This window comes from Giraffa tippelskirchi, chromosome X (assembly GCF_054371585.1).
Source record: "Giraffa tippelskirchi isolate mGirTip1 chromosome X, T2T-mGirTip1v1.2.pri, whole genome shotgun sequence".
NCBI classification, from domain to species: Eukaryota; Metazoa; Chordata; class Mammalia; order Artiodactyla; family Giraffidae; genus Giraffa; species Giraffa tippelskirchi.
The window spans coordinates 635,430-659,439 of record NC_137289.1 but is presented as its reverse complement, the minus strand read 5'-3'; the positions used below and the strand labels follow the sequence as shown (position 1 = coordinate 659,439).

General features: G+C 42.2%; 1 protein-coding gene and 1 long non-coding RNA gene across 4 annotated transcripts in view; one reads left to right on the top strand and one right to left on the bottom strand.

Annotated features, from left to right (window-relative positions):
• VBP1 (VHL binding protein 1) overlaps nt 1-24,010 on the bottom strand; it is a 70,462-nt gene that overhangs the window by 32,589 nt on the left and 13,863 nt on the right. Inside the window, exons 9-13 of the mRNA XM_081563664.1 lie at nt 17,314-17,393; nt 16,453-16,529; nt 9,059-9,187; nt 8,921-8,951; nt 2,290-2,416 (exon numbers count right to left, since the gene is read on the bottom strand). Coding sequence (XP_081419790.1) covers nt 2,290-2,416; nt 8,921-8,951; nt 9,059-9,187; nt 16,453-16,529; nt 17,314-17,393 — 444 coding nt within the window. The remainder of the gene's footprint in view (nt 1-2,289; nt 2,417-8,920; nt 8,952-9,058; nt 9,188-16,452; nt 16,530-17,313; nt 17,394-24,010) is intronic.
• LOC145535285 (uncharacterized) overlaps nt 22,355-24,010 on the top strand; it is a 118,579-nt gene continuing 116,923 nt past the window's right edge. For all 3 annotated transcript variants that reach the window (XR_014075354.1, XR_014075353.1, XR_014075352.1), the window contains exon 1: nt 22,355-22,511. This is a non-coding gene — a long non-coding RNA (uncharacterized LOC145535285). The remainder of the gene's footprint in view (nt 22,512-24,010) is intronic.

The window sequence follows — 24,010 nt, the reverse complement described above, 5'->3', positions numbered from 1 at the left end:
ATAAATTAAGTAAGCAGGGTGACAATATACAGCCTTGAGGTACTCCTTTTCCTATTTGGAACCAGCCTGTTGTTCCATGTCCAGTTCTAACTGTTGCTTCCTGACCTGCATACAGGTTTCTCAAGAGGCACGTCAGGTGGTCTGGTATTCCCATCTCTTTCAGGATTTTCCAGTTTATTGTGATCCACACAGTCAAAGGCTTTGGCATAGTCAATAAAGCAGAAATAGGGGTTTTTCTGGAACTCTCTTGCTTTTTCGATGATCCAGTGGATGTTGGCAATTTGATCTCTGGTTCCTCTGCCTTTTCTAAAACCAGCTTGAACATCTGGAAGTTCACGGTTCACGTATTGCTGAAGCCTGGCTTGGAGAATTTTAAGCATTACTTTACTGGCGTGTGAGATGAGTGCAATTGTGCGGTAGTTTGAGCATTCTTTGGCATTGCCTTTCTTTGGGATTGGAATGAAAACTGACCTTTTCCAGTCCTGTGGCTACTGCTGAGTTTTCCAAATTTGCTGGCATATTGAGTGCAGCACTTCCACAGCATCATCTTTCAGGATTTGAAATAGCTCAACCAGAATTCCAATGAACATAAATTTGGCCCACATTATATTGCTTCTTTATTTGTGATTTTTTTCCCCCAAAACCCCAAACTTTTTGCTAATCTCTTCCTAGGTGCATAGCCACACATTTGCTCAGTACATTTTGAAATTACTTCTTCCAAAATCCTGTCAAAATTCTCATTCCTAAATGCAGCTCTGCTGCATATTAGGAGAAAAAAGTCACTGTTTACTCAGAGTGAATGTGCAGTTGGTTATATCATTGGAGCAATTAAGTTTTAAAGCAAAATTCTGCAAAAATAGCGGGTGCACATCATTTAAGTCCTTGGGGCCAGATGTGTTTTGGAATTCAGAATGTTTTACACATAGAACATGTTAGTAACACCCCACAGGGACTGAAATAGCACTCTGTAATGAAACACACTAATATTTATTTTTGTACCAAAATGCAAATGCCAAATTCCCATATGAATATTTACACTTAGTAAGACAAATAATGAGTGTAGCCTCATTATAGTTCAAGTACAGTTCTGTGATGAAAAGAGTTTGCTGCAAACTTAACAAAAATTTGTTTCCTGGAGTTTTTTGAATTTTACATTTGCAGATAATTTATTGGGGACTCATATTCCAACCTTCAACTTATCAGCAACTCCTATCAATCCTATCTGCAGATCTAGCTTCTTGAAATTCTTTCTTTAGATCTACTGCCAACATTCTAGCATTCTAGACCAGATCATTCTAGATCTCCAGCCTGGATGACTTGAACAGACTTCTAATTGACTTCCCTGATCTGTGTCTTATTTCCGTAGTAATCATCTTCCATTCTCCCCCCAGACTAGTCTTGCAAAACTGTAAAAAAGGTCTGTGTTGTAGCTTTGTCTCCCCACCGCTTATATAACAAAGCCTAAATTCCTATACAATTTCCTACAAGATCCACTATCTCTTTAAGCTCGAGCTTTATCTCTTGTTGCACTAATCATCCAGGACAGTATGGCCATGCTAAACTACTCCCAGTTCCCAGAATAACCCACCAAGTTTCCATTTGCCAACCAGTTATTGTCAATCCACCTCATCTCCTTTTCCCGCACATTCAGCTTCTTTATGAAAGTAACCAACACCCCCTCAAAAGTGTTCATTCCACTTGGAATAGTCAATGTCTCTAATTGATGACATGTCTATTTACCCTTGCAGCTCCTGTATCTTGACCTGCCAGCCTGCTGCCTAAATGCCTAACAGATGCTCAAGAAATGTGCAGCAAAGCTGGGGAACTCGGTAGCTCTCTCCCCATCACAGAAACAACTCTTCCACAAATAGAGGAAGAGGGAGCTCAACCTGTCTACAGCAAATGTTAGCAGAATACAAAGATAGGATGGGGAGGGAGGTGGGAAGCGGGTTCAGAATGGGGAACACATGTACAGCCATGGCTGATTCATGTCAGTGTATGGCATTTAATAAAGTCTTAAAAAAAACTGATGAAAAAGAAAACATTTCTAGGAGTGCCTGGCAGTCCAATGGTTAGGACTCAGTGCTTTCACTGCTGAGGGCCCAGGTTCAATACCTGGGTGGGGAAATAAGATCCCAAAAGCCATGCAGGATGGACAGAGAGAGAGAGAGAGAGAGAGGGAGGGAGGGAGAACATTTCTTGCTCAATCTACTTCCCTAATACAAATGTATATGCTACATGTATATATATCAAAAAAGAAAGAAGGTAATAATACATAACAAACGTTACCATGCAGGAGACGGAAGGAACAGAAACTGGGTCCCAGCTGGTTGACATGTAGGTGCGGTTACTCAACTCGCAGCTCATTTCACTTGTCATTTCCATCTCTGAGGGTTGACACCACTTCGTGTCAGATCTAAAGTGCAATTGATAAATCAGCTCACTTTGGGAGATGACAAGTCTACCGTGTAAACATGTAGTCAGGACATAGCCTTTGAGACAATGTTTATGCTTATCAATAGGTAAAAGATAATAGGAAGGAACCAGTGAAAAAGCTAAAAAATAAAAGACCGTGGCGATTTTCTACACGATATTAAGGTATCATTACAAAGCTACATACTTCAGCTTAGTTTTTATTTTCTTTCTTAGTTTTTATTTTATCTATTTTTTTAAAATTTTATTTCAGTCTCTAAGTCATGTCCAACTCCTTGCAACCCCATGGACTGCTGTATACCAGGCTCCCCTGTCCTTCACTATCTCCTGGAATTTGCTCAAACTCATATCAATTGAGTCAGTGATATCATCCAGCCAGCTCATCCTCTGTCATCCCCTTCTTCTCCTGCACTCAATCTTTCCCAGCATCAGGGTCTTTTCCAACAGGTTGGCTCTTTGCACCAGGTGCCAAATTATTGGAGCTGTGTAACCTTGACTAAACAATTTAAACTCTTTCCTTATTTGTAAAATTAGGATAAACTATGCTTCATAGAATTAGAGTTATTAAGAGAATAGATAATGCAACATATGTACTATTTTGTATAAATAAGATAATGCATGTGTGTGTTAGTCGCTCAGTCGTATCTGACTCTTTGCAACCCCACAGACGGCAGCCCACCAGGCTCCTTTGTCCCTGGGATTCTCCAGGCAAGAATACTGGAGTGGGTTGCCATTTCCTTCTCCAAAAAGGCTGATGAAAGTGTGTAAAATCAAGATGATAACCATACTTAGCAGCACAAACAAGAGAATAAATACAACTAAAAGGAAACAAACTCTCATTGAACTCTTACTAGACTCTGTGTTAAGTGCTTTCACAATCTTAAATATTTAAATTTCATAATAACTATGTGAAGGAGGTATCATAAAGTCTCATTTTATGGATGAAGAGACAGACTCTCATAGAAGGCAAATACCTTGTTCAAAGTCTTACAGTTAATTAGTGGCAGGCCTAGAAGCTCATATTCTGTATCACTGGTAAAGGTTATTATCCTTGTTTTCTTCATCTATTTCAACTCCTCAACCAAATTATGCAATAATCTATTCCACATACACTTTAGTTTTAATTCTAAGAAATGTTTCTTGTCTCTAAAATCTCATATTTATTCTGTATTCATTATTCGACTTATTAAAATTTAGTTTTTCTCCAAGTGATCCAGAGTTTAAAAACTCAAATAGTACTAAAAGACCTAAAACCAAAAACACCAGCCATCACAAAACCAGCCACTCTTTTCCTTATGGTATTTAATTCCAGAATCCTAAAGAACATGTTTATGCTACTATGTCTTCCCCTCTCACCCCCTTGAACTTCACAATATAGGCCCCAACTCTAGAGTAAGACAGCCGGGGTTCAAATCCCATTTCAGTCATTTCATATCTGTATGTTGGAGAAGTTACAGAATCTGTGTATCTCAGTTTCTGCATATGTTAAATGTGGATTCATGGCATTCATTCTACAAATACCCATTAATATCTAGTAGGTGCCAGGCAGTATCCCTAGTGTCTGAAATATAAAAAAAAGATGGAAATATTTGCTTTCATGGAGCTTATAATCGAATGGAAATAATAACTTTCCCAAGTAGAAAGATTGAGTCATCGTGTGTAAAATATTTAGGATGAAAAGTATCTGGCTCAGAGGAAACAAATGTTAGCACCACATAATATGTCATTTTGATTTTTTCCTGGAGACCTGTCTCTTGGAGCTGTACATCCTTCTGTTCCATTTCAAACTGGCTTCTCTGCAAGTAAATACAACCCTTGGACTTCCATTGTTATACTGGGAATTCCCTCCACCTCTTTAAGTAAGGGTCTCTGTTTCCCTGAAACCCATGTGTTCCTCTTTCTTAATTTAAAAAAACCGCTGTTTTGTTGGAGCACACGCTGTGGGATCTTTCTGAGCAAAGGTGCTTGGTAGGCTTTTTTTTTTTTTAATTTTGGGTGTCTGAATCTATCCCTTATATTTCCTTGAGAGCTTGATCCCTCTTATTTCCTCACCTCTGATAGCAATTATTAACTCTATCTCCAAAACATGTCCCAGGGGCATCCACTTTCCATTATACCCCCTGCATGACCACCATTCCAAACAGAGTATTTCATGTGCACACTTAAAAAAGCAGCAGTCTTTACAGGTAGTGAAATTTTTAAATATATTCCTGGATTTTATTTCTGAATATTTTATGTACAATTCTGATATCTATAATTAATAAGTGAGCATAGTCAGCAGTTTCCATTCTTTGTTCTATCTTTATTGGGCTTTCATATTCAAGTTACAGGCTTCCCTGGTGGCTCAGATGGTAAAGAATCCACCTGCAATGCAGGTAGACCTGAGTTCAATCCCTGGGTCAGGATGATCCCCTGGCAGAGGAAATGGCAACCCACTCCAGTACTCTGGCCTGGAGAATCCTATGGACAGAGGAGCCTTGTGGGCTACAGTCCATGGGGCTGCAAAGAGTTGGACATGACTAAGTGACTAACATATTAAACTTATGTCATTTCCTAGACTGTATTGTAGATCATCCCTCTCTTCAATAGCTTGGAATTGAAATTGCCTACTCTTTAAGGATAGATAAAGCTGAACTTCATGTGACAATTGGCCTATGCATGTTTCTGCTTCTTCTTAGATGAATTCTGTCATTATATTTAATTTGGAAAACCATCAATTTCCTTTAGATCTTCAAATATGTTGTTACCAAACAGTTGCACAAACTATTGATGTATAATTGTTTTAATGTCTCCTACATCTGTGGTTATGTCAGCTCTCTTACTTCTCATCTTCTCCTTTTGGTTTAATCAGAGGAGCTTATTTTATTGGATTTTAAATCAGTGTTTCAAATTTACTGTTCCTTCAATTTTATTAATTTAAGCTTTTATCTTTATAAATTTTATCTTCATAATATATTTTTCTTAATTTAGATGATTTTTCTTAAGATAGAACTAAGTTCTTATTAATTTATCTTTTTTAACAATGATTTTTTTTCCTGTTCAGCTTTCACACTGCCCCATTAACTCTGATATGAAGTTCTCTTTTTCATTACCTCTAGAACTAGACAGCATATTAAAAGGCAGAGACATCACTTTGCCAACAAAGGTCCATATCATCAAAGTTACGGTTTTTCCAGGAGTCATGTATGGATGTGAGAGCTGGACCATAAAGAAGGCTGAGTGCTGAAGAATGGATGCTTTTGAATTGTGGTGTTGGAGAAGACTCTTGAGAGTCCCTTGGACTAGAAATAGATCAAATCAGTCCATCCTAAAGGAAATGAACCCTGACTATTCACTGGAAGGACTGATGCTGAAGCTGAAGCTCCAATACTTTGGCCACCTGATGTGAAGAGCTGACTCAGAAAAGATTCTGATGCTGGGAAAGATTGTAGGCGGGAGGAGAAGGGGTCAACAGAGGATGAGATGGTTGGATGGCAACACTGACTCAATGACATGAGTTTGAGCTAACTCCAGGAGATAGTGAAGGACAAGGAAGTCTGGCATGCTGCAGTCCATGGGGTTGCAAGAGTCGGACACGAGTTAGTGACTGAATGACAAAGAAACTGAATGACAGAAGATACTAAGAAGAGGTGTCAAGAATACACAGAAGAAAACTGTACAAAAAAGATCTTCACGACCCAGATAATCACGATGGTGTGATCACTCACCTAGAGCCAAACATCCTGGAATGTGAAGTCAAGTGGGCCTTAGAAAGCATCACTACGAACAAAGCTAGTGGAGGTGATGGAATTCCAGTTGAGCTATTTCAAATCTTCAAAGGTGATGCTGTGAAAGTGCTGCACTCAATATGCCAGCAAATTTGGAAAACTCAGCAGTGGCCACAGGACTGGAAAAGGTCAGTTTTCATTCCAATCCGGGAGAAGGCAATGCCAATGAATGCTCAAACTACCGCACAATTGCACTCATCTCACACGCCAGTAAAGTAATGCTCAAAATTCTCCAAGCCAGGCTTCAGCAATACATGAACTGCGAACTTCCAGATGTTCAAGCTGGTTTTAGAAAAGGCAGAGGAATCAGAGATCAAATTGCCAACACCCGCTGGATCATTGAAAAAGCAAGAGAGTTCCAGAAAAACATCTACCTCTGCTTTATTGACTATGCCAAAGCCTTTGACTGTGTGGATCACAATAAACTGGAAAATTCTGAAAGAGATGGGAATACCAGACCACCTGACCTGCCTCTTGAGAAACCTGTATGCAGGTCAGGAAGCAACAGTTAGAACTGGACATGGAACAACAGGCTGGTTCCAAATAGGAAAAGGAGTACGTCAAGGCTGTATATTGTCACCCTGCTTATTTAACTTCTATGCAGAGTACATCACGAGAAACACTGGGCTGGATGAAGCACAAGCTGGAATCAAGATTGCTGGGAGAAATATCAATAACCTCAGATATGCAGATGACACCACCTTTATGGCAGAAAGGGAAGAAGAAGTAAAGAGCCTCTTGATGAAAGTGAAAGAGAAGAATGAAAAAGGTGGCTTAAAGCTCAACATTCAGAAAACTAAGATCACGGCATCTGGTCCCATCACTTCATGGCAGATAAATGGGGAAACTGTGGAAACAGTGGTTGACTTTATTTTCTGGGCTCCAAAATCACTGCAGATGGTGATTGTAGCCATGAAATTCAAATACGCTTACTCCTTGGAAGGAAAGTTATGACCAACCTAGACAGCATATTAAAAAGCAGAGACATCACTTTGTCAACAAAGGTCCATCTAGTCAAGGCTATGGTTTTTCCAGTGGTCATGTATGGATGTGAGAGTTGGACTATAAAGAAAGCTGAGTGCTGAAGAATTGATGCTTTTGAACTGTGGTGTTGAAGAAGACTCTTGAGAGTCCCTTGGACTGCAAGGAGATCCAACCAGTCCATCCTAAAGGAGATCAGTCTTGGGTGTTCATTGGTAGGACTGATTTTGAAGCTGAAACTCCAATACTTTGGCCACCTGATGTGAAGAGCTGACTCATTGGAAAAGACCCTGATGCTGGGAAAGATTGAGGGCAGGAGGAGAAGGGGACGACAGAGGATGAGATGGTTGGATGGCATCATCGACTCTATGACATGGGTTTGGGTGGACTCTGGGAGTTGGTGATGGACAGGCAGGCCTGGCGTGCTGCAGTTCATGGGGTTGCAAAGAGTCGGACATGACTGAGCGACTGAACTGATACTCAAGTGAACTGAGAAATATACTTGATAACTTCCCTTTTGGTTTCCTGTTTGGCAAAAGATTGTGTTCTGTGCTGAGTTGCTCAGTCATGTCTGACTCTTTTCAACCTGTGGACTGTAGCCCACCAGGCTCCTCTGTCCATGGGGATTCTTCAGGCAAAAATACTGGAGTGGGTTGCCATGCCCTCCTCCAGGGGATCTTCCCAACCCAGGGATCGAATCCAGGTATCCCACACTGCAGGCGGATTCTTTACCATCTGAGCCACCAGGGAAGCCCAATGTGTCCTGCAGTTTGCATTAATTCTTGCAAAAGGATTACTGCTTCATTCAGATTTTCACGGTCAACTTTTCATTAGTTATAATTTTATTGGATTATGAGAAAATGTAGCCCATAAAACTCTTTTCTTTTTTTTTTAAAGATTTTCTTTATGATTCCTTGGAAGAAAATGAACATTCTGTGTGTGTGTGTGTGTGTGTGTGTGTGTGTGTGTGTGTGTGTGTGTGTGTGTGTGTGTGTGTGTGTGTGTGTGTGTGTGTGTGTGTGTGTGTGTGTGTGTGTGCGCGCGTATGCGCACTTAGGTTTCTTATTTATTTATTAGGTATAATTTAAATTCAGATAGGACCTTCCTGATATTTTGTCTACGAGATCTGTCCAACAATGAAAGAAGTCGTTGAAACTACCCATTATAAGTGTACTTTTCTCAAGGTCTCCATGCATTTCTAATAGTTTTTGCTTTATGTATTAAGCTTTATGCATACACTATTAAGACTGTTATATCTCCCGAAATAGTGTCTTATTCTGTTGAGTGCTTTTAACCTTACATTCTACATCATTTCTTGTTAATATTATCAGTTTGGCCTTCCTTTGATTTCCATTTGCCTAGTTTTTGTTTGTTTGTTTCTTTGTTGTGGAGATTTTTTGGCAAAAAATATAGGGGATCACTCACTGAAGTAAAGCTGATTACCTTACAATGCTGAGGAGCTCCAACTGGTAGTTTTATTGTCTTTGTTTAATAAGGTAAAAAAAATAAGTATCACTCATCTACTACAGTTTCTACCATAAAGTAAGAATACAACCAAGAATACAAAGAACTATGAAGAATGTCAATATTTAAGACATACTTAGCCAAAGAAGATCCTTCAGACAAACCACGAAGGATTAAATCAAAGTAAAAAATAACTTTTTTTCTGGGTGCTACGCTCATCAGTCCCTTCCTCTAACATGTATTTATTGGCTGTCTTTTTTAAAATAATAACTTACCCGTTAGATGCACTTTCTCCAAAGTTAAAATCTGTTTTATAAAACAAACACAAATTTCACATTATTTTTATATAAATACTTCTATTAAAATGCATATAAATATATATGTAAAGTATTAGTTTAAAAATAGATGCTTACTTTCTACAAGGCTAACAACTGAACCGTCCAGGTCATCTGCTACGACTGTTTCATTTTGCCATCTGGGTTCAACACATTTGCGGGCTTGTGAAGGCAATGTTGGTTGTAATATAGTACAGAGAAAAGAATCTGAAAATAAGAATCAGACAAAAACATAAACCAAATTTTCATCAATACAGTAATGATATATCTATATCTGTACCTTCCCATTACAAAGTAACAGGACTTTAAATAACTAGGCTAATTAGTATAAATAAGGTCATTTAAAATTATTTGTTAAAATTTAAATTGCGCACTTGTTATGTGCTAGACACTGTACTAGGTGCTAAAGATACAGCTGTGAATAAAGAAGATAAAAATCTCTGCCTTCATTTAGCTTACGTTCTGTTGGAGACCAAAAATAACCAAGACAAAGTACATAACATGTTAAAGTGAAAGTTGCTCAGCAGTGTCCGACTCTTTGCGACCCCATGGACTATACAGTCCATGCAATTCTCCAGGCCAGAATACTGGAGTGGGTAGCTGTTCCCTTTTCCAGGGGATCTTCCCAATCCAGGGATTGAACCCAGGTCTCCCACATTGCAGGCAGGTTCATTACTAGCTGAGCCACCAGGGAAGCCCAAGAATACTGGAGTGGATAGCCTATCCCTTCTCCAGGGGATCTTCCCAACCCAGGAATTGAACTGGGGTCTTCTGCATTGCAAGCAGTTTCTTTACCAGCTGAGCTACCAGGGAAGCCCATATAACATATTAGATGGTAATAAGTGCTAAGGAAAAAATAGCAGGGAAAGGAATATGATATGTTGGTGGGAGAGCAGGCATTTGAATTGTAGACAAGAAAGGCTCACTGAGAAGGGGACTTTTAAGTAAAGACCTGAAGCTTGTAAAGAGTGACCCATGTGGATCCACCAGAAGGAACAGCATGAACAGCCCTGAAGACACACTGTGCTTGGTCTATTTGAAGAACAGTGACTCCAGTGTATCAGGAGTCAAAGTGTTCAGAGTCGGAAGGCCATGAAGGGGTTTGTAAGGAATTGGTTTTGACTCTGAGGCTACCGTCTCAGCCCAAGGTCTCTGAGATGGGAAAGTCACTGGAAGGATTTGAACAGACAATCTCTCTGACTGCAAGGAGATCCAACCAGTCCATCCTAAAGGAGACCAGTCCTGGGTGTTCATTGGAAGGACTGATGCTGAAGCTGAAACTCCAATACTTTGGCCACCTGATGCGAAGAACTGACTCATTGAAAAGACCCTGATGCTGGGAAAGATAGAGGGCAGGAGGAAAAGGGGACGACAGAGGGCAAGCTGGTTGGATGGCATCATTGACTCGATGGACATGAGTTTGGTTAAACTCCAGGAGTTGGTGATGGACAAGGAGGCCCGGTGTGCTGCGCTTCATGGGGTCGCAGAGAGTCAGACACAACTGAGCGACTGAACTGAACTGAACTGAATCTCTCTTGTATTTTAATGGGATCATTCTGATTGGTATGTAAAGAATGGACCGCAGAGGGCAAGGGTAGAAGCAGAAAGCCCTTGCGGTAGTGTAGGTGATGGTTAACTCTGACTACATTGGTACCACCAGAGATAGTAACACACGGTCAGCTTTTACATATGTTTTGAAGGTAAAGTCAAAACATTCCCTGATGTATTGGATGTGGGTGTGTGACAGAAAGAAAGGAATCAAGATGACTCCAAGCCTGAGTTGCACTCGTCCTAGTCACAGTCTTCCTAGAAGAAATGAGTTGCTATTTGCCATTAACCGACATGGGGAAAACCACGGATAAAGGAGGCTTGGGGTCAAGGGTCAAAAGCTTAGTTTTGGACACATGGAGTTTGGGAACCCTACTAGATGTTCAAGTGCTACCACAGGCTGGACACTTGGATATACAAACCTGGAGTTCAAGAGCAGTGGCTGGAGCTGGGAGTTCTTATCATGTAAATGGTATTTAAGGCCATTGGCCTGGATGAGGTCATCCAGGAAAAGAGTGCATATGGATAAAGAAGAGAGATGAGCAGGAATCAGTCGAAAACAGTCTAAGGGAGGCAAGAGTTAGACAAGAAGAAAGCCAACAGGGAAACTGAAGAAAGTTTATCAAAGAGAGGGTCATGAGTCATGTCCAGTAAGATGAAGGCTGAGAAATTACCACTGTATTTGCAACCTAGAGGCCACTGGTGAGTTTGACTAGAGCCATTTTAGTGGTGTGGTGGGAACAAAACCCTGATTAGTACTACACAACTATTAAAGTATCAATACTTAAAGTACTTTACGAGGAAATAGGGAAAATGTGAACACACCTTTCTTAACTGCAAGAACAAGCAGACAAAATAATCAGTGAAAATACAGAGGATTGAACAACAGAATTAAAAACCTCAGCAGGACACAGTTTTCAAGTGCACGTGAAACATCTACCAAAAATCCATGAGGCAAGTACCAACAAATTTTCCAAGTACTAAAATACAGAGAAGGTGCTCTGACATAGTGCAAGTAAGCTATACTTGAATAACTACAAAAAAAAAGGTAATTAGAAGGGTCTCATATACAGGGCCAGGTGCTGTTCTAAGCATTCTACATTTGTATTGACTCTTTTATCTTGACAGGAACCTTCTGAGGATAAGGACACCGAGTCACAGAGCGGTTAAGTCACATAGTCCATGAATAATAGAGTGAAAATTAAAGTCAAGTACTCTGGTTCCATGGCCAGTATTTTTATTTCACAGTGACTGAAGAGGAAAAGTCTTCTCTTGTGTTGTTGGAATAGGGTGTTTGCTGTTACCAGTGCGTTCTCGTGGCAAAACTCTATTAGCCTTTGCCCTGCTTCATTCTGTACTCCACGGCCAAATTTGCCTGTTACGCCAGGTGTTTCTTGACTTCCTACTTTTGCATTCCAGTCCCCTATAATGAAAAGGACATCTTTTTTGGGTGTTAGTTCTAAAAGGTCTTGTAGGTCTTCATAGAATCATTCAACTTCAGCTTCTTCGGCATTACTGGTTGGGGCATAGACTTGGATTACCGTGATATTGAATGGTTTGCCTTGGAAATGAACAGAGATCATTCTATCATTTTTGAGATTGCATCCAAGTACTGCATTTCGGACTCTTTTGTTGACCATGATGGCTACTCCATTTCTTCTAAGGGATTCTTGCCCACAGTAGTAGATATAATGGTCATCTGAGTTAAATTCACCCATTCCAGTCCATCTTAGTTCGCTGATTCCTAGAATGTCGACGTTCACTCTTGCCATCTCCTGTTTGACCACTTCCAATTTGCCTTGATTCATGGACCTAACATTCCGGGTTCCTATGCAATATTGCTCTTTACAGCATCGGACCTTGCTTCCATCACCAGTCACATCCACAGTTGGATATCGTTTTTGCTTTGGCTCCATCCCATCATTCTTTTTGGAGTTATTTCTCCACTGATCTCCATTAGTATATTGGGCACCTACTGACCTGGGGAGTTCATCTTTCAGTGTCCTATCTTTTTGCCTTTTCATACTGTTCATGGGGTTCTCAAGGCAAGAATACTGAAGTGGTTTGCCATGCCCTTCTCCAGTGGACCACAATCTGTCAGACCTCTCCACCATGACCCATCCGTCTTGGGTGGCCCCACACAGCATGGCTTAGTTTCATTGAGATAGACAAGGCTGTGGTCCATGTGATCAGATTAGCTAGTTTTCTGTAATTCTAGTTTCACTGTGTCTGCCCTCTGTTGCCCTATCGCAACACTTACCGTCTTACTTGGGTTTCTCTTACCTTGGGCCTTGGGTAATTCCTCTCGCTGCCGCTGGCCCCCAGCCCCCGGCCCCGCCTAGCCCCTGTCGGCTGCCACCCCCGGGCCCCAGCCCGGCCTACTAGAGATACCAAAGGAACAATTCATGCAAAGATAGGCTCGATAAAGGACAGAAATGGTATGGACCTAACAGAAGCAGAAGATATTAAGAAGAGGTGGCAAGAATACACAGAAGAACTGTACAAAAAAGATCTTCATGACCAAGATAATCACGATGGTGTGATCACTCACCTAGAGCCAGACATCCTGGAATGTGAAGTCAAGTAGGCCTTAGAAAGCATCACTACGAACAAAGCTAGTGGAGGTGATGGAATTCCAGTTGAGCTATTTCAAATCCTCAAAGCTGATGCTGTGAAAGTGCTACACTCGATATGCCAGCAAATTTGGAAAACTCAGCAGTGGCCACAGGACTGGAAGAGGTCAGTCTTCGTTCCAATCCCAAAGAAAGGCAATGCCAAAGAATGCTCAAACTACCACACAATTGCACTCACCTCACATGCTAGCAAAGTAATGCTCAAAATTCTCCAAGCCAGGCTTCAGCAATATGTAAACCGTGAACTTCCAGATGTTCAAGCTGGTTTTAGAAAAGGCAGAGGAACCAGAGACAAATTGCCAACATCCGCTGGATCATCGAAAAAGCAAGAGAGTTCCAGAAAAACATCTACCTCTGCTTTATTGACTATGCCAAAGCCTTTGACTGTGTGGATCACAATAAACTGTGGAAAATTCTGAAAGAGATGGGAATACCAGACCATCTGACCTGTCTCTTGAGAAACCTGTATGCAGGTCAGGAAGCAACAGTTAGAACTGGACATGGAACAACAGACTGGTTCCAAATAGGAAAAGGAGTACGTCAAGGCTGTATATTGTCACCTTGCTTATTTAACTTATATGCAGAGTACATCATGAGAAACGCTGGGCTGGAAGAAACACAAGCTGGAATCAAGATTGCTGGGAGAAATATCAATAACCTCAGATATGCAGATGACACCACCCTTATGGCAGAAAGTGAAGAAGAACTAAAGAGCCTCTTGATGAAAGTGAAAGAGGAGAGTGAAAAAGTTGGCTTAAAGCTCAACGTTCAGAAAACTAAGATCATGGCATCTGGTCCCATCACTTCATGGGAAATAGATGGGGAAACAGTGGAAACAGTGTCAGAGTTTATTTTCTTGGGCTCCAAAATCACTGCAGATGGTGATTGCGGCCATGAAATTAAAAGACACTTACTCCTTGGAAGGAAGGTTATGGCCAACCTAGATAGCATATTAAAAAGCAGAGACATTACTTGGCGAACAAAAGTACGTCTAGTCAAGGCTATGGTTTTTCCAGTGGTCATGTATGGATGTGAGAGTTGGATGGTGAAGAAAGCTGAGCGCCGAAGAATTGATCCTTTTGAACTGTGGTGTTGGAGAAGACTCTTGAGAGTCCCTTGGACTGCAAGGAGATCCAATCAATCCATCCTAAAAGAGATCAATCCTTGGTGTTCATTGGAAGGTCTGATGTTGAAGCTGAAACTCCAATACTTTGGCCACCTCATGCGAAGGGTTGACTCATTGGAAAAGACCCTAATGCTGGGTAGGATTGGGGGCGGGAGGAAAAGGGGATGACAGAGGATGAGATGGTTGGATGGCATGACCGACTCGATGGACATGGGTTTGGGTAGACTCCGGGAGTTGGTGATGGACAGAGAGGCCTGGCGTGCTGCAATTCATGGGGTTGCAAAGAGTCGGACACGACTGAGCGACTGAACTGAAGAGGAAAAGTAGTTTCAGCTGGCCACGGGGCTTTTGACACAACTGGCTCAAGCAAAGAGCATTAGGCAACCAAGGCTAAGTGTTCAAGACAGCATGGGCGGAGATCACCAGAAGCCAGTCTTGGGCTGTTGGGACTCAGGCAGAGACATTACTTTGTAGACAAAGGTCCGTCTAGTCAAAGCTATGGTTTTTCCAGTAGTCATGTATGGGTGTGAGAGTTGGACTATAAAGCAAGCTGAACACTGAAGAATGGATGCTTTTGAACTGTGGTGTTGGAGAAGACTCTTGAGAGTTCCCTGGACTGCAAGGAGACCAAACCAGTCCATCCTAAAGGAAATCTGTCCTGAATAGTCACTGGAAGGACTGATGCTAAAGCTGAAACTCCAACACTTTGGCCACCTGATGCAAAGAACTGACTCACTGGAAAAGACCCTGATGCTGGGAAAGACTGAAGGTGGGAGGAGAAGGGGATGACAAAGGATGAGATGGTTGGATGGCATCACTGACTCAATGGACATGAGTTTGAGTAAGCTCCAGGAGTTGGTGATGGACAGGGCGGCCTGGCGTGCCGCAGTCCATGGGGTTGCAAAGAGTCAGCCATGACTGAGTGACTAACAGTTTCATGTTTAACTTTCTTAAAAGCACTAATGATTCCCAAACCATAGGGCCTCAGAAAAAGTCCTACTTTTGGAAATGAAGCAAATGTTTACTATACATATAGTGTTACTCAAAGGACTTACATTCATCATAGTTTTGGTCAAAGTCACCCATTGAAAATGCAGAAAGTGTGTCCATTGATAAGATATATATATACAAAAGAAAAATTTAAAAAAATAATTTAAAATAGATACAGTTTAAGTCTTTAAGTTAAATTAAGAGCAAGCAAATTTTAATACACATAAACCCCATGAGAGTATAGCTCATTACTACAGGAATTTTTGTCTACCATAAAGGGTCAAGTAACATCACTGAAATACAATCAGCCATTAAAAAAAAATAGGATATGGCTGATTATGTGCAGTCATGTACCAGTAAATGTACAACAACCAGCTCTCTGGGAAAAGGCCTGTTTTGTAGTGTCTGTCCATTTATTTATGTGGTATAAATACTTCCATCACAGCCAATTTCAAGTTACCACTGTGTCATCAACTAGCTTTCAGATTTCCTGAGATGATAGCAATTGGGCTCCTGCGAGCTGGTCTGAATTGTATCTTGCATACTCACTGAGTAGAAGGCTAACTAACCTTTGGACTTCCCTGGTAAGCAAGACTTGCTCCGCGTACAGACATCACACTTGATTTATGTATGTCTCATGTGTTTAATTTTTAACACTTATCTTCTAAGTAGTATTTGCAGGTACAAAATTCAGAAGTTACAAAAAGGGATATGGTGAAGACTCACTCACCCATCCCTTTCCAATTTATTCATTTCTCAGATATTCTTCCAGAAATATTCTTTTAAGAAATTAAATAAACATATATGCTTTCTTTTTTGTTTTTAAAAAGAATAAGCGGTATCATACTATACACTGTTTCCCACCTTGCTCATTTTCTATTGAACAATAGAAAATACATGCATTTTACAATATATATTGGAGGTCATTCCATTCCAGTGCCCCTTATAGAGGGTCATTTTGTTATTACAGTGTTGTAAGGGATATCCTTGTTTATATGACATGTCACAACTATGAATACATAGGGGATGACTTCCTAGAAATGAAGTTGCTAGGTCAAAGATTGCTTTAGGAAGAGGCGGCAGATATAGTTAAGAGGTTAAGAAATTAAAGAATTAAAGATTCTAATTCTGCCTTCAATTCTCACTGACATAATCATAGAACAGAGTCATATCACCTGAAAACCAGACTTTGCTTGGTGAGGTTGTCACAACTGGACTGTTTGGTATGCGGGGAATCATTACACGCTGCATGCTAAAGAGATGACAAGAAAGATGAGTCATGCTAGGAAATTATGAGAGATACAAATATCCTACTCAACTGAGCCTACATTTCTTTCATTTATTTATCTATCCATCCGTCGATCTATCCATCCTATTATATACTAACTACATACTCATCTACCATAAAGAGATAATTAACAGTCAACAGACTTGTCTAGTAGAGGTTGATAGTATAAATCAAATATAATTAACATAACCTTAAAAAGTGGACTGAATGAATAATGCATGACCCTGAGAGAAATCTTGAACAATACTGAAAAGGACAAAACAGGAAGCTGAAATCAACCATAATTATTCCACTCAGATATAGCTAATGTGAATATTTTGAAGTGATATGCCTCAAAGTGTATATTATTCAATTTGTATGTATGTAGAGGAGTACATGTATGTTTGTGGATAAACACTTTGCCATACCATTAAATAATCATCCACAACAGTTATTCTCCCTAGCAGAGTCCCAAAGGGAAGAAATCAAATTGTTCAAAGAGAGGTTCTTCTAGGACCAACTCATGACTTTGAGAATCACTCAGTATAACAAAAGATGCTCCTCTTGGAAGCAGACAACTCTGTGAAGAGTATGGAATCCTACAAAAGATTGAAAAACTCTATTCCATATTATCATGAAAAATGGCTGTATACTATTTGACCATATTTAAAGCCCAAAATTTTATTTAGTCAATCAGATGTTGTTAAAGTGAGACAAATTATTTAGATGAAAACAAAATTAATCTATATTATGAGATTTATCAACTTACCCATAAGGAGGTAGAATGTCATGTTTGTCCTCCAGAGAAGCCAAATGCTGTTTTAGTCCTTCAAGTAAACTGTAGGGTGCCTAACGATAATTAGGAAAAAGTTGTTTTTTGATAGTTATTAGCAAATTCAGACTCTCCTATATCATGAAAAGGTTCTGAAAAACAATTAGGACACCTATCCAGCAAATGATTAAAGTGAAATCATTGCTACAAGTAAATTCATCCTTAAAAGCAACATCTTGGTATCAAATCAGATTTTCAGACCATGCTTTTACATACATTCTTAAAGAAACAACAAAAAAGTCTCTTGAGATGATCAAACCGCTGCTAAATTATCTGTCTCCTTTGGAAAAGACACTGGGCTTGAAATTATTCATTATTTATGGCTCTCTCATGAGTCACTAGATTACTAGATAAATTTCGGTAAAACATTAAGCCTAGTGGGGAAGAGGGAGAGGAGGCAAGAAGAAAACAGAGAGACAGAAAAACGAAATCAGGAGGGAACAGAGAATCTCATTCATGGTCTCCAGTCTCCCCTGGAATGTCACCTGCTCAACCAGGATTTCCTTGGGTGTCCTAGAGAAAACAGTACCTACCAACAATCTCTTTACCATCACAACCTTTTCTTTTCCTCCATGGCAAATATCATCCTTGAAATTATAGGTTTCATTGTGTGTATGTTTGTTGCCTGTCCCCTTTCAGTAAAATTTTGTCTGTTTGTTCACTGATAAATCTCGGTGTTTGGCATACAGTAAGTGCTTAATTGGTATTTGCCAAATGAATGTGGATGCACCTCTTCATTTTCCATTCCAATTAAAGATGGGAGAAGTGTGCTTCTTACATAAGATCAATTCCCAACCAGGGTTCTGTGTGTCCCAGCATGTCTCCCCTGATCCAACCGTTCACTCCTCAAGAAGAGTTTATTGATAAACTACAGACACCAGGCACAAAGAATACAGCAGGCCTCATGACCTGGGGTGTGGGAGAGGAGAGATATCAAATAATCAAACGAATAAATGTCAAATGAAAGCTGTGAAAAGTACTATGAAAGAGAGGTACATGATAGTCAGTGTTTAGGTGAATCTCATCAAGTGAGGGATGGCAGAGAAGCAAGCTGAACAACATAACAGCTGAGCTGAGAGCTGAGGGAGAAAAGTAGGATGGTATGAAATGAACGAGTATGGCAAGGGGGCATATGGCACAGAGCACAAATAAAAGTGAACTACGTTGCCAGGGCAGGGAGAGCCAATGGGAGTGTGGAGATGAAACTGGGAGGGTTTTCGGGGTGCAAGACCTTAAACTCATGTCAACGTTGTGGCATTGGACATTAACTTGAGAATTGTTGTTGTTTTTCAGTCGCCAAGTCGGGTCCAACTCTTCACGACCCCATAGACTGCAGCACACCAGGCTTCCTTGTCACTCACCATCTCCCAGAGTTTGCCCAAATTCATGTCCATTGCATCGGTGATGCCATCCAGCCATCTCATCTGCTGTTGCCCTCTTCTCTGCCCTCCCTCAATCTTTCCCAGCATCTGGGTCTTTTCCAGTGATTTGCATCAGGTGGCCAAAGTATTGGAGCTTCAGCTTTAGCATGAGTCCTTCCAATGAGTATTCAGGGTTGATTTTCTTTAAGATGGACTGGTTGGATCTCCTTGCTGTCCAAGGGATGCTCAAAAGTCTTCTCCAGCATCACAGTTCAAAAGCGTCAATTCTTTGCCACTCTGCCTTCTTTAAGTTCCAGCTCTCACAACTGTACATGACTACCAGAAAGACCATGGCCTTGACTATACGGACCTTTGTCAGCAAAGTGATGTCTTTGGTTTTTAACACACTGTCTAGGTTTAAAAGTAAACATTAAAATAATTAAGATTATGGCATTCAACCCCATCACTTCATGGCAAATAGAAGGGGAAAAGGCAGAAGCAGTGACAGATTTCCTATTCTTGGGCTGTAAAATCACTGCGCAACTTCCAGATGTTCAAGCTGGAGTTTGAAAAGGCAGAGGAACCAGAGATCAAATTGCCAACATCCACTGGATCATAGACAAAGCAAGAGAATTCCAGAAAAAACATCTACTTCTGCTTTATTGACTACGCCAAAGCCTCTGACTTGTGGATCCCAACAAACTGTGGAAAGTTCTTCGAGAGATGGGAACACCACACCACCTGACCTGCTTTCTGAGAAACCTGCATGCAGGTCAAGAGGCAACAGTTAGAACTGGACACGGAACAACAGACTGGTTCCAAATAGGAAAAAGAGTACATCAAGGCTGTATATTGTCACCCTGCTTATTTAACTTATATGCGGAGTACATCATGAGAAATGCTGGGCTGGAGGAAGCACAAGCTGGAATCAAGATTGCCGGGAGAAATATCAATAACCTCAGATATGTGGATGACACCACCCTTATGGTAGAACGTGAAGAAGAACTAAAGAGCCTCTTGATGAAAGTGAAAGAGGAGAGTGAAAAAGTTGGCTTAAAGCTCAACATTCAGAAAACTAAGATCATGGCATCTGGTCCCATCACTTCATGGGAAAAAGATGGGGAAACTGTGGAAACAGTGACAGACTTTATTTTGAGGGGCTGCAAAATCACTGCAGATGGTGACTGCAGTCATAAAATTAAAAGACACTTACTCCTTGGAAGAAAAGCTATGACCACCCTAGACAGCATATTAAAAAGCAGAGACATTACTTTGCCGACAAATGTCCATCTACTCAAAGCTATGGTTTTACCAGTAGTCATGTATGGATGTGAAAGTTGGATTATAAAGAAAGCTGAGTGCTGAAGAATTGATGCTTTTTAACTGTGGTGTTGGAGAAGACTCTTGAGAGTCCCTTGGACTGCAAGGAGATCCAACCAGTCCATCCTAAAGGAGATCAGTCCTGAATATTCACTGGAAGGACTGATGCTGAAGCTGAAGCTCCAATACTTTGGCCACCTGATGTGAAGAACTGACTCATTTGAAAAGACTCTGATGCTGGAAAAGATTGAAGGGGGGAAGAGAAGGGGACGACAGAGGATGAGATGGTTGGATGGCATCACTGACTCGAGGAACATGAGTTTGAGCAAGCTCTGGGAGTTGGTGATGGTCAGGATGGCCTGGCGTGCTGCAGTCCGTGGGGTCGCAAAGAGTCAGACACGACTCTTTGAGTGACTGAACTGAACTGAAAATCACTGCAGATGGCGACTGCAGTCATGAAATTAGAAGATGATTGTTCTTGGCAGGAAAGCTATGACAAAACTAGACAACTTGAGAATACTGGATGACTACTGGACAGCTCTGAAGTGAGGAGTGAAATGATCAGATCTGTCTTTTGAAAGTTCTCAGATCAGCATCCTGGTTGTATTACACAAAACAAACAGCAGGGGGCAAAGTACATGGACGTGGAACAGTGGAGAAGTGAGTTGAAGCTACGTTGTTGAGCTTACGGTGGCAGAGACCAATCCAGATGCGCTGAACTAGCAGCTGGAAAAGGGTTTAATGAAGGAAGTGTTCACAGAGGTGTGGCAGGGCTAAGGGACCATTCTGAGAGGAACAGGGATAATGGCACAAAATTATCAAGAAGAGCAACACTTATCCTCCAATTAAAAAATTAAAAAAAAAGTAGCAAACACATGAATCTGAGAAGACTCAGAAGAAGCTGGGTATCATTCTGTATAGATGGGCTGCTGGGATGATGCAGAGAAGCAGAAATCTGTTCAGAGGGATTTCCCATCGCACCAAATATGGGGACAAGGAGAAGACTTCCCCACAGATGCCTCTTAACCATGTGGGCACTCTTAGCACAAAGGATTTGGAGAGTCTGTCCCTGGCCAGAGGCCACTGGCCCCTGAGCAGCAGGGAGACCAGGAGGTCTGGAGTCCAGGGTGAGCTTCAAATGTTTAAACATACAAGATGGGAAAGAAGAGGGAGGGGGACCCCAAAATGATCAGGGGACTGCCAATGTCAGCAGGGCAAACACACACGTATGGCAAAAGCACAGAGCATTTCTGGATCAGTCAGTCATTCAACAAACACATAACAAAATCATAAGCAAAGAGAAGTTGCCATTCCTTGCACAATGTGGGTTGCAAACATTCTTTTTTCATCTTATTTGCTTTCCAATGATTCCAGCGAAAGGGTAGGCGGGAGGCTGTCAGAGCTCTTCTGGGAAGCACCCAGTAGCCCTCCGCCCACCAAAACCACGGCCACGTCATCTGGTAGGTCCCCCCAAGTTTGGACTCCTGGAACTCTGCTGAGGGGTGCGGCCCAGGTTTGAAGTGCTTTGGTGAAAAATGAAAATGCACAGAATCACAAGCAGAGCAGCAGCTGCGTGAGTTTTGGGGAAGTTCCACTCAATGAGAATGGAAGAGAGGGCAGGGTGGCAAGAAAAGGGGCACAGAGAGACACACCAGACAGCCACTCACGGAAGGATGCTCTGTGAGCCCGAGATGGGGTCGAGACCGAGGAGGAAGGATCAGCCAAGGAAGGGAGGGAGACGCCTCTTCAGAAAACGGAAGGGCTTGGCTGAGCCTGAGCATGGGGGGCGTGCACTTAACATGTCCCTTCCTCCACGTAAAGTCAAGATGGTCGGAAGCATGAGAGAAACCGGCCAAGCGACACAGAGGTGCAGAGGAAGACCTCCGCAGCCTTGCAGGGGTCGAGCCTCAAGATTGACAGCAAACCCTCCTCCCAAGTGTGCCTGGACCTCTCTCAAGGGGGCTGACCGAGGGGGCTGACCAAGGACGCCAAGAGGAAGAAGGAAGGAAGACCTCATCTTGAACTCTGAATCAACATGTCATTGAGAGGTGCCATCAGAGGAGCCAGGAGACCATTCTTCTCGCCCTTTTCAAATGCGATCCATTGAATTCAAAGCTCAAGTGACTCTCCACCTCCCTCCCATCCCACAGAGCCTTGCATCTCAGTCCATCCCGGGCTTTCCAGAACGCCCCAGAAAGCACGTGCCCAGCGAGCAGCTCGGCCAGCCCAAGGCCGGGGCAGATGACTCTCTGTGCTGGCTGAGGGCCCGAAGCCAGGATGCTGATAAGGAAGCCCTTGCAGTTGAAGCAGCTGATTCACGGAGCACGGAGGGCAGACCTGCGTGATGCCTGAACAACAAAGAGCCTCGCCTGACTTCTGTGGTCTCTCCCCCAGCCATTGATTTGGTTTTTGACTCAGGGGTCCTGAGGATCCTAGGAACCAGACAGAGCGGAGGTAAGGAGGACAGAGGGAGGTCCCATGGGAAGGAAGGACCTCTAACCCAGGGGCTGTCTTGTCCAGATGTCTCCCCCCCACCCCCACCCAGAGCTCCAGCTGCAGGCACTGAGCACTGAAGGGGGGCAAGGGCAACACACCAAAGCCCGATTCAACTGAAGCTTGTCTGTGCCGCCATTACAGGCTGCACAATTCTCAGCACGGGAACCATTCCCACCTTTGCCACCACCCTCAAGGAAGAGAGGTCAAGGCGGAGAAAGTCAGAGGATGATATCTGGGGAGATATCGAGTAGTGTTTCCATAGTCCTTGTTTTCTCTTTGGCAGGGGCTGGTACTATCTCATTCATTATATCTCCTTCCTGGTAGGGGCCAGACCTGTGTCTGTGAGTGCCTGTTGATTGAAATCCGCTAATTATGGTGATTCTGTGCAATGAAATCCCATCTTCTCCTCTACTAACACACACATTCTCATTGTCTCTCTGTCTGGTTAGTGGAATTCTCATTAGGGAAGCTGTGCCTTATTGCATCCAACAGTGGTTCCCATTGTGGACCATTCGATGAGGTTCAAAATCTGTGCAAAAAATAGGTCTCTTTGGTACCTTTCCACACATGAAGGAATGCTTGTGAGGACACATACGTTTCCCTCAAAGATTTTCGAGAAGTCATCAGATAGACACCCCCTCCTTCTTCTGACACAAGATTCAACATTTCTTTGCATCTGCAATGATCCTGTCCTCCCAACCTCCTCTACCCTCTAATTGGAGGCCACTGCTGGGTCCACTGTGTTTTTTCTTCACAAGCTTCCCCCCATATGTGCCTGACCACCTCCCATTCCTCCAGTCTCAACCAAGGCAGGTCTGCCACACCAGAGTCAGGCAGTAGGTTGTGCTAGAGCAAAGGACCTGACTTATGGGATGGGGAGATCTGGGGGTATGGCCGTGGAAGTTCTGAGTCCCCAGATTCCCCAGAAGGCTCTGAACTTGAAGAAGCTTCCTCCTCCTCCCTTGCTGGAGATGATATGGAGACCACTACCCCCCCCCAGGTTCTGTGCCTCACCAGGATATGTCCCTACCCCTTTTCTGGCTTCTAGGCCTCTAACTACAGTTAAGTCACAGCATTGCCAGCTGGGGACATGCCTCAACCTACGGTCCAGTCAAAACAGTAAAAACAAAGAAGATCACCTCCTAGGAGGATTGCAGAAATCAGTGCCAATCTTAAAGGTAAAAAGGATGCAGGGGTGATGGTCCCTATTCTATCTCCATATAATTCACCAGTATGGCCCCCAAACCAGTCAGGCCCTGGAGAATGACAAACTGCAGCATCATCAATCAAGTAGTAACCCAGTTGCAGCCACTATAGTTTCTTTGCTTTTTGTTGCTGTTGTTCAGTTGCTCAGTCATGTCTGACTCTTTGCGACCCCACGAACCGCAACACGCCAGGCCTCCCTGTCCATCACCAACTCCCGGAGTTTACTCAAACTCATGTCCATTGAGTCGGTG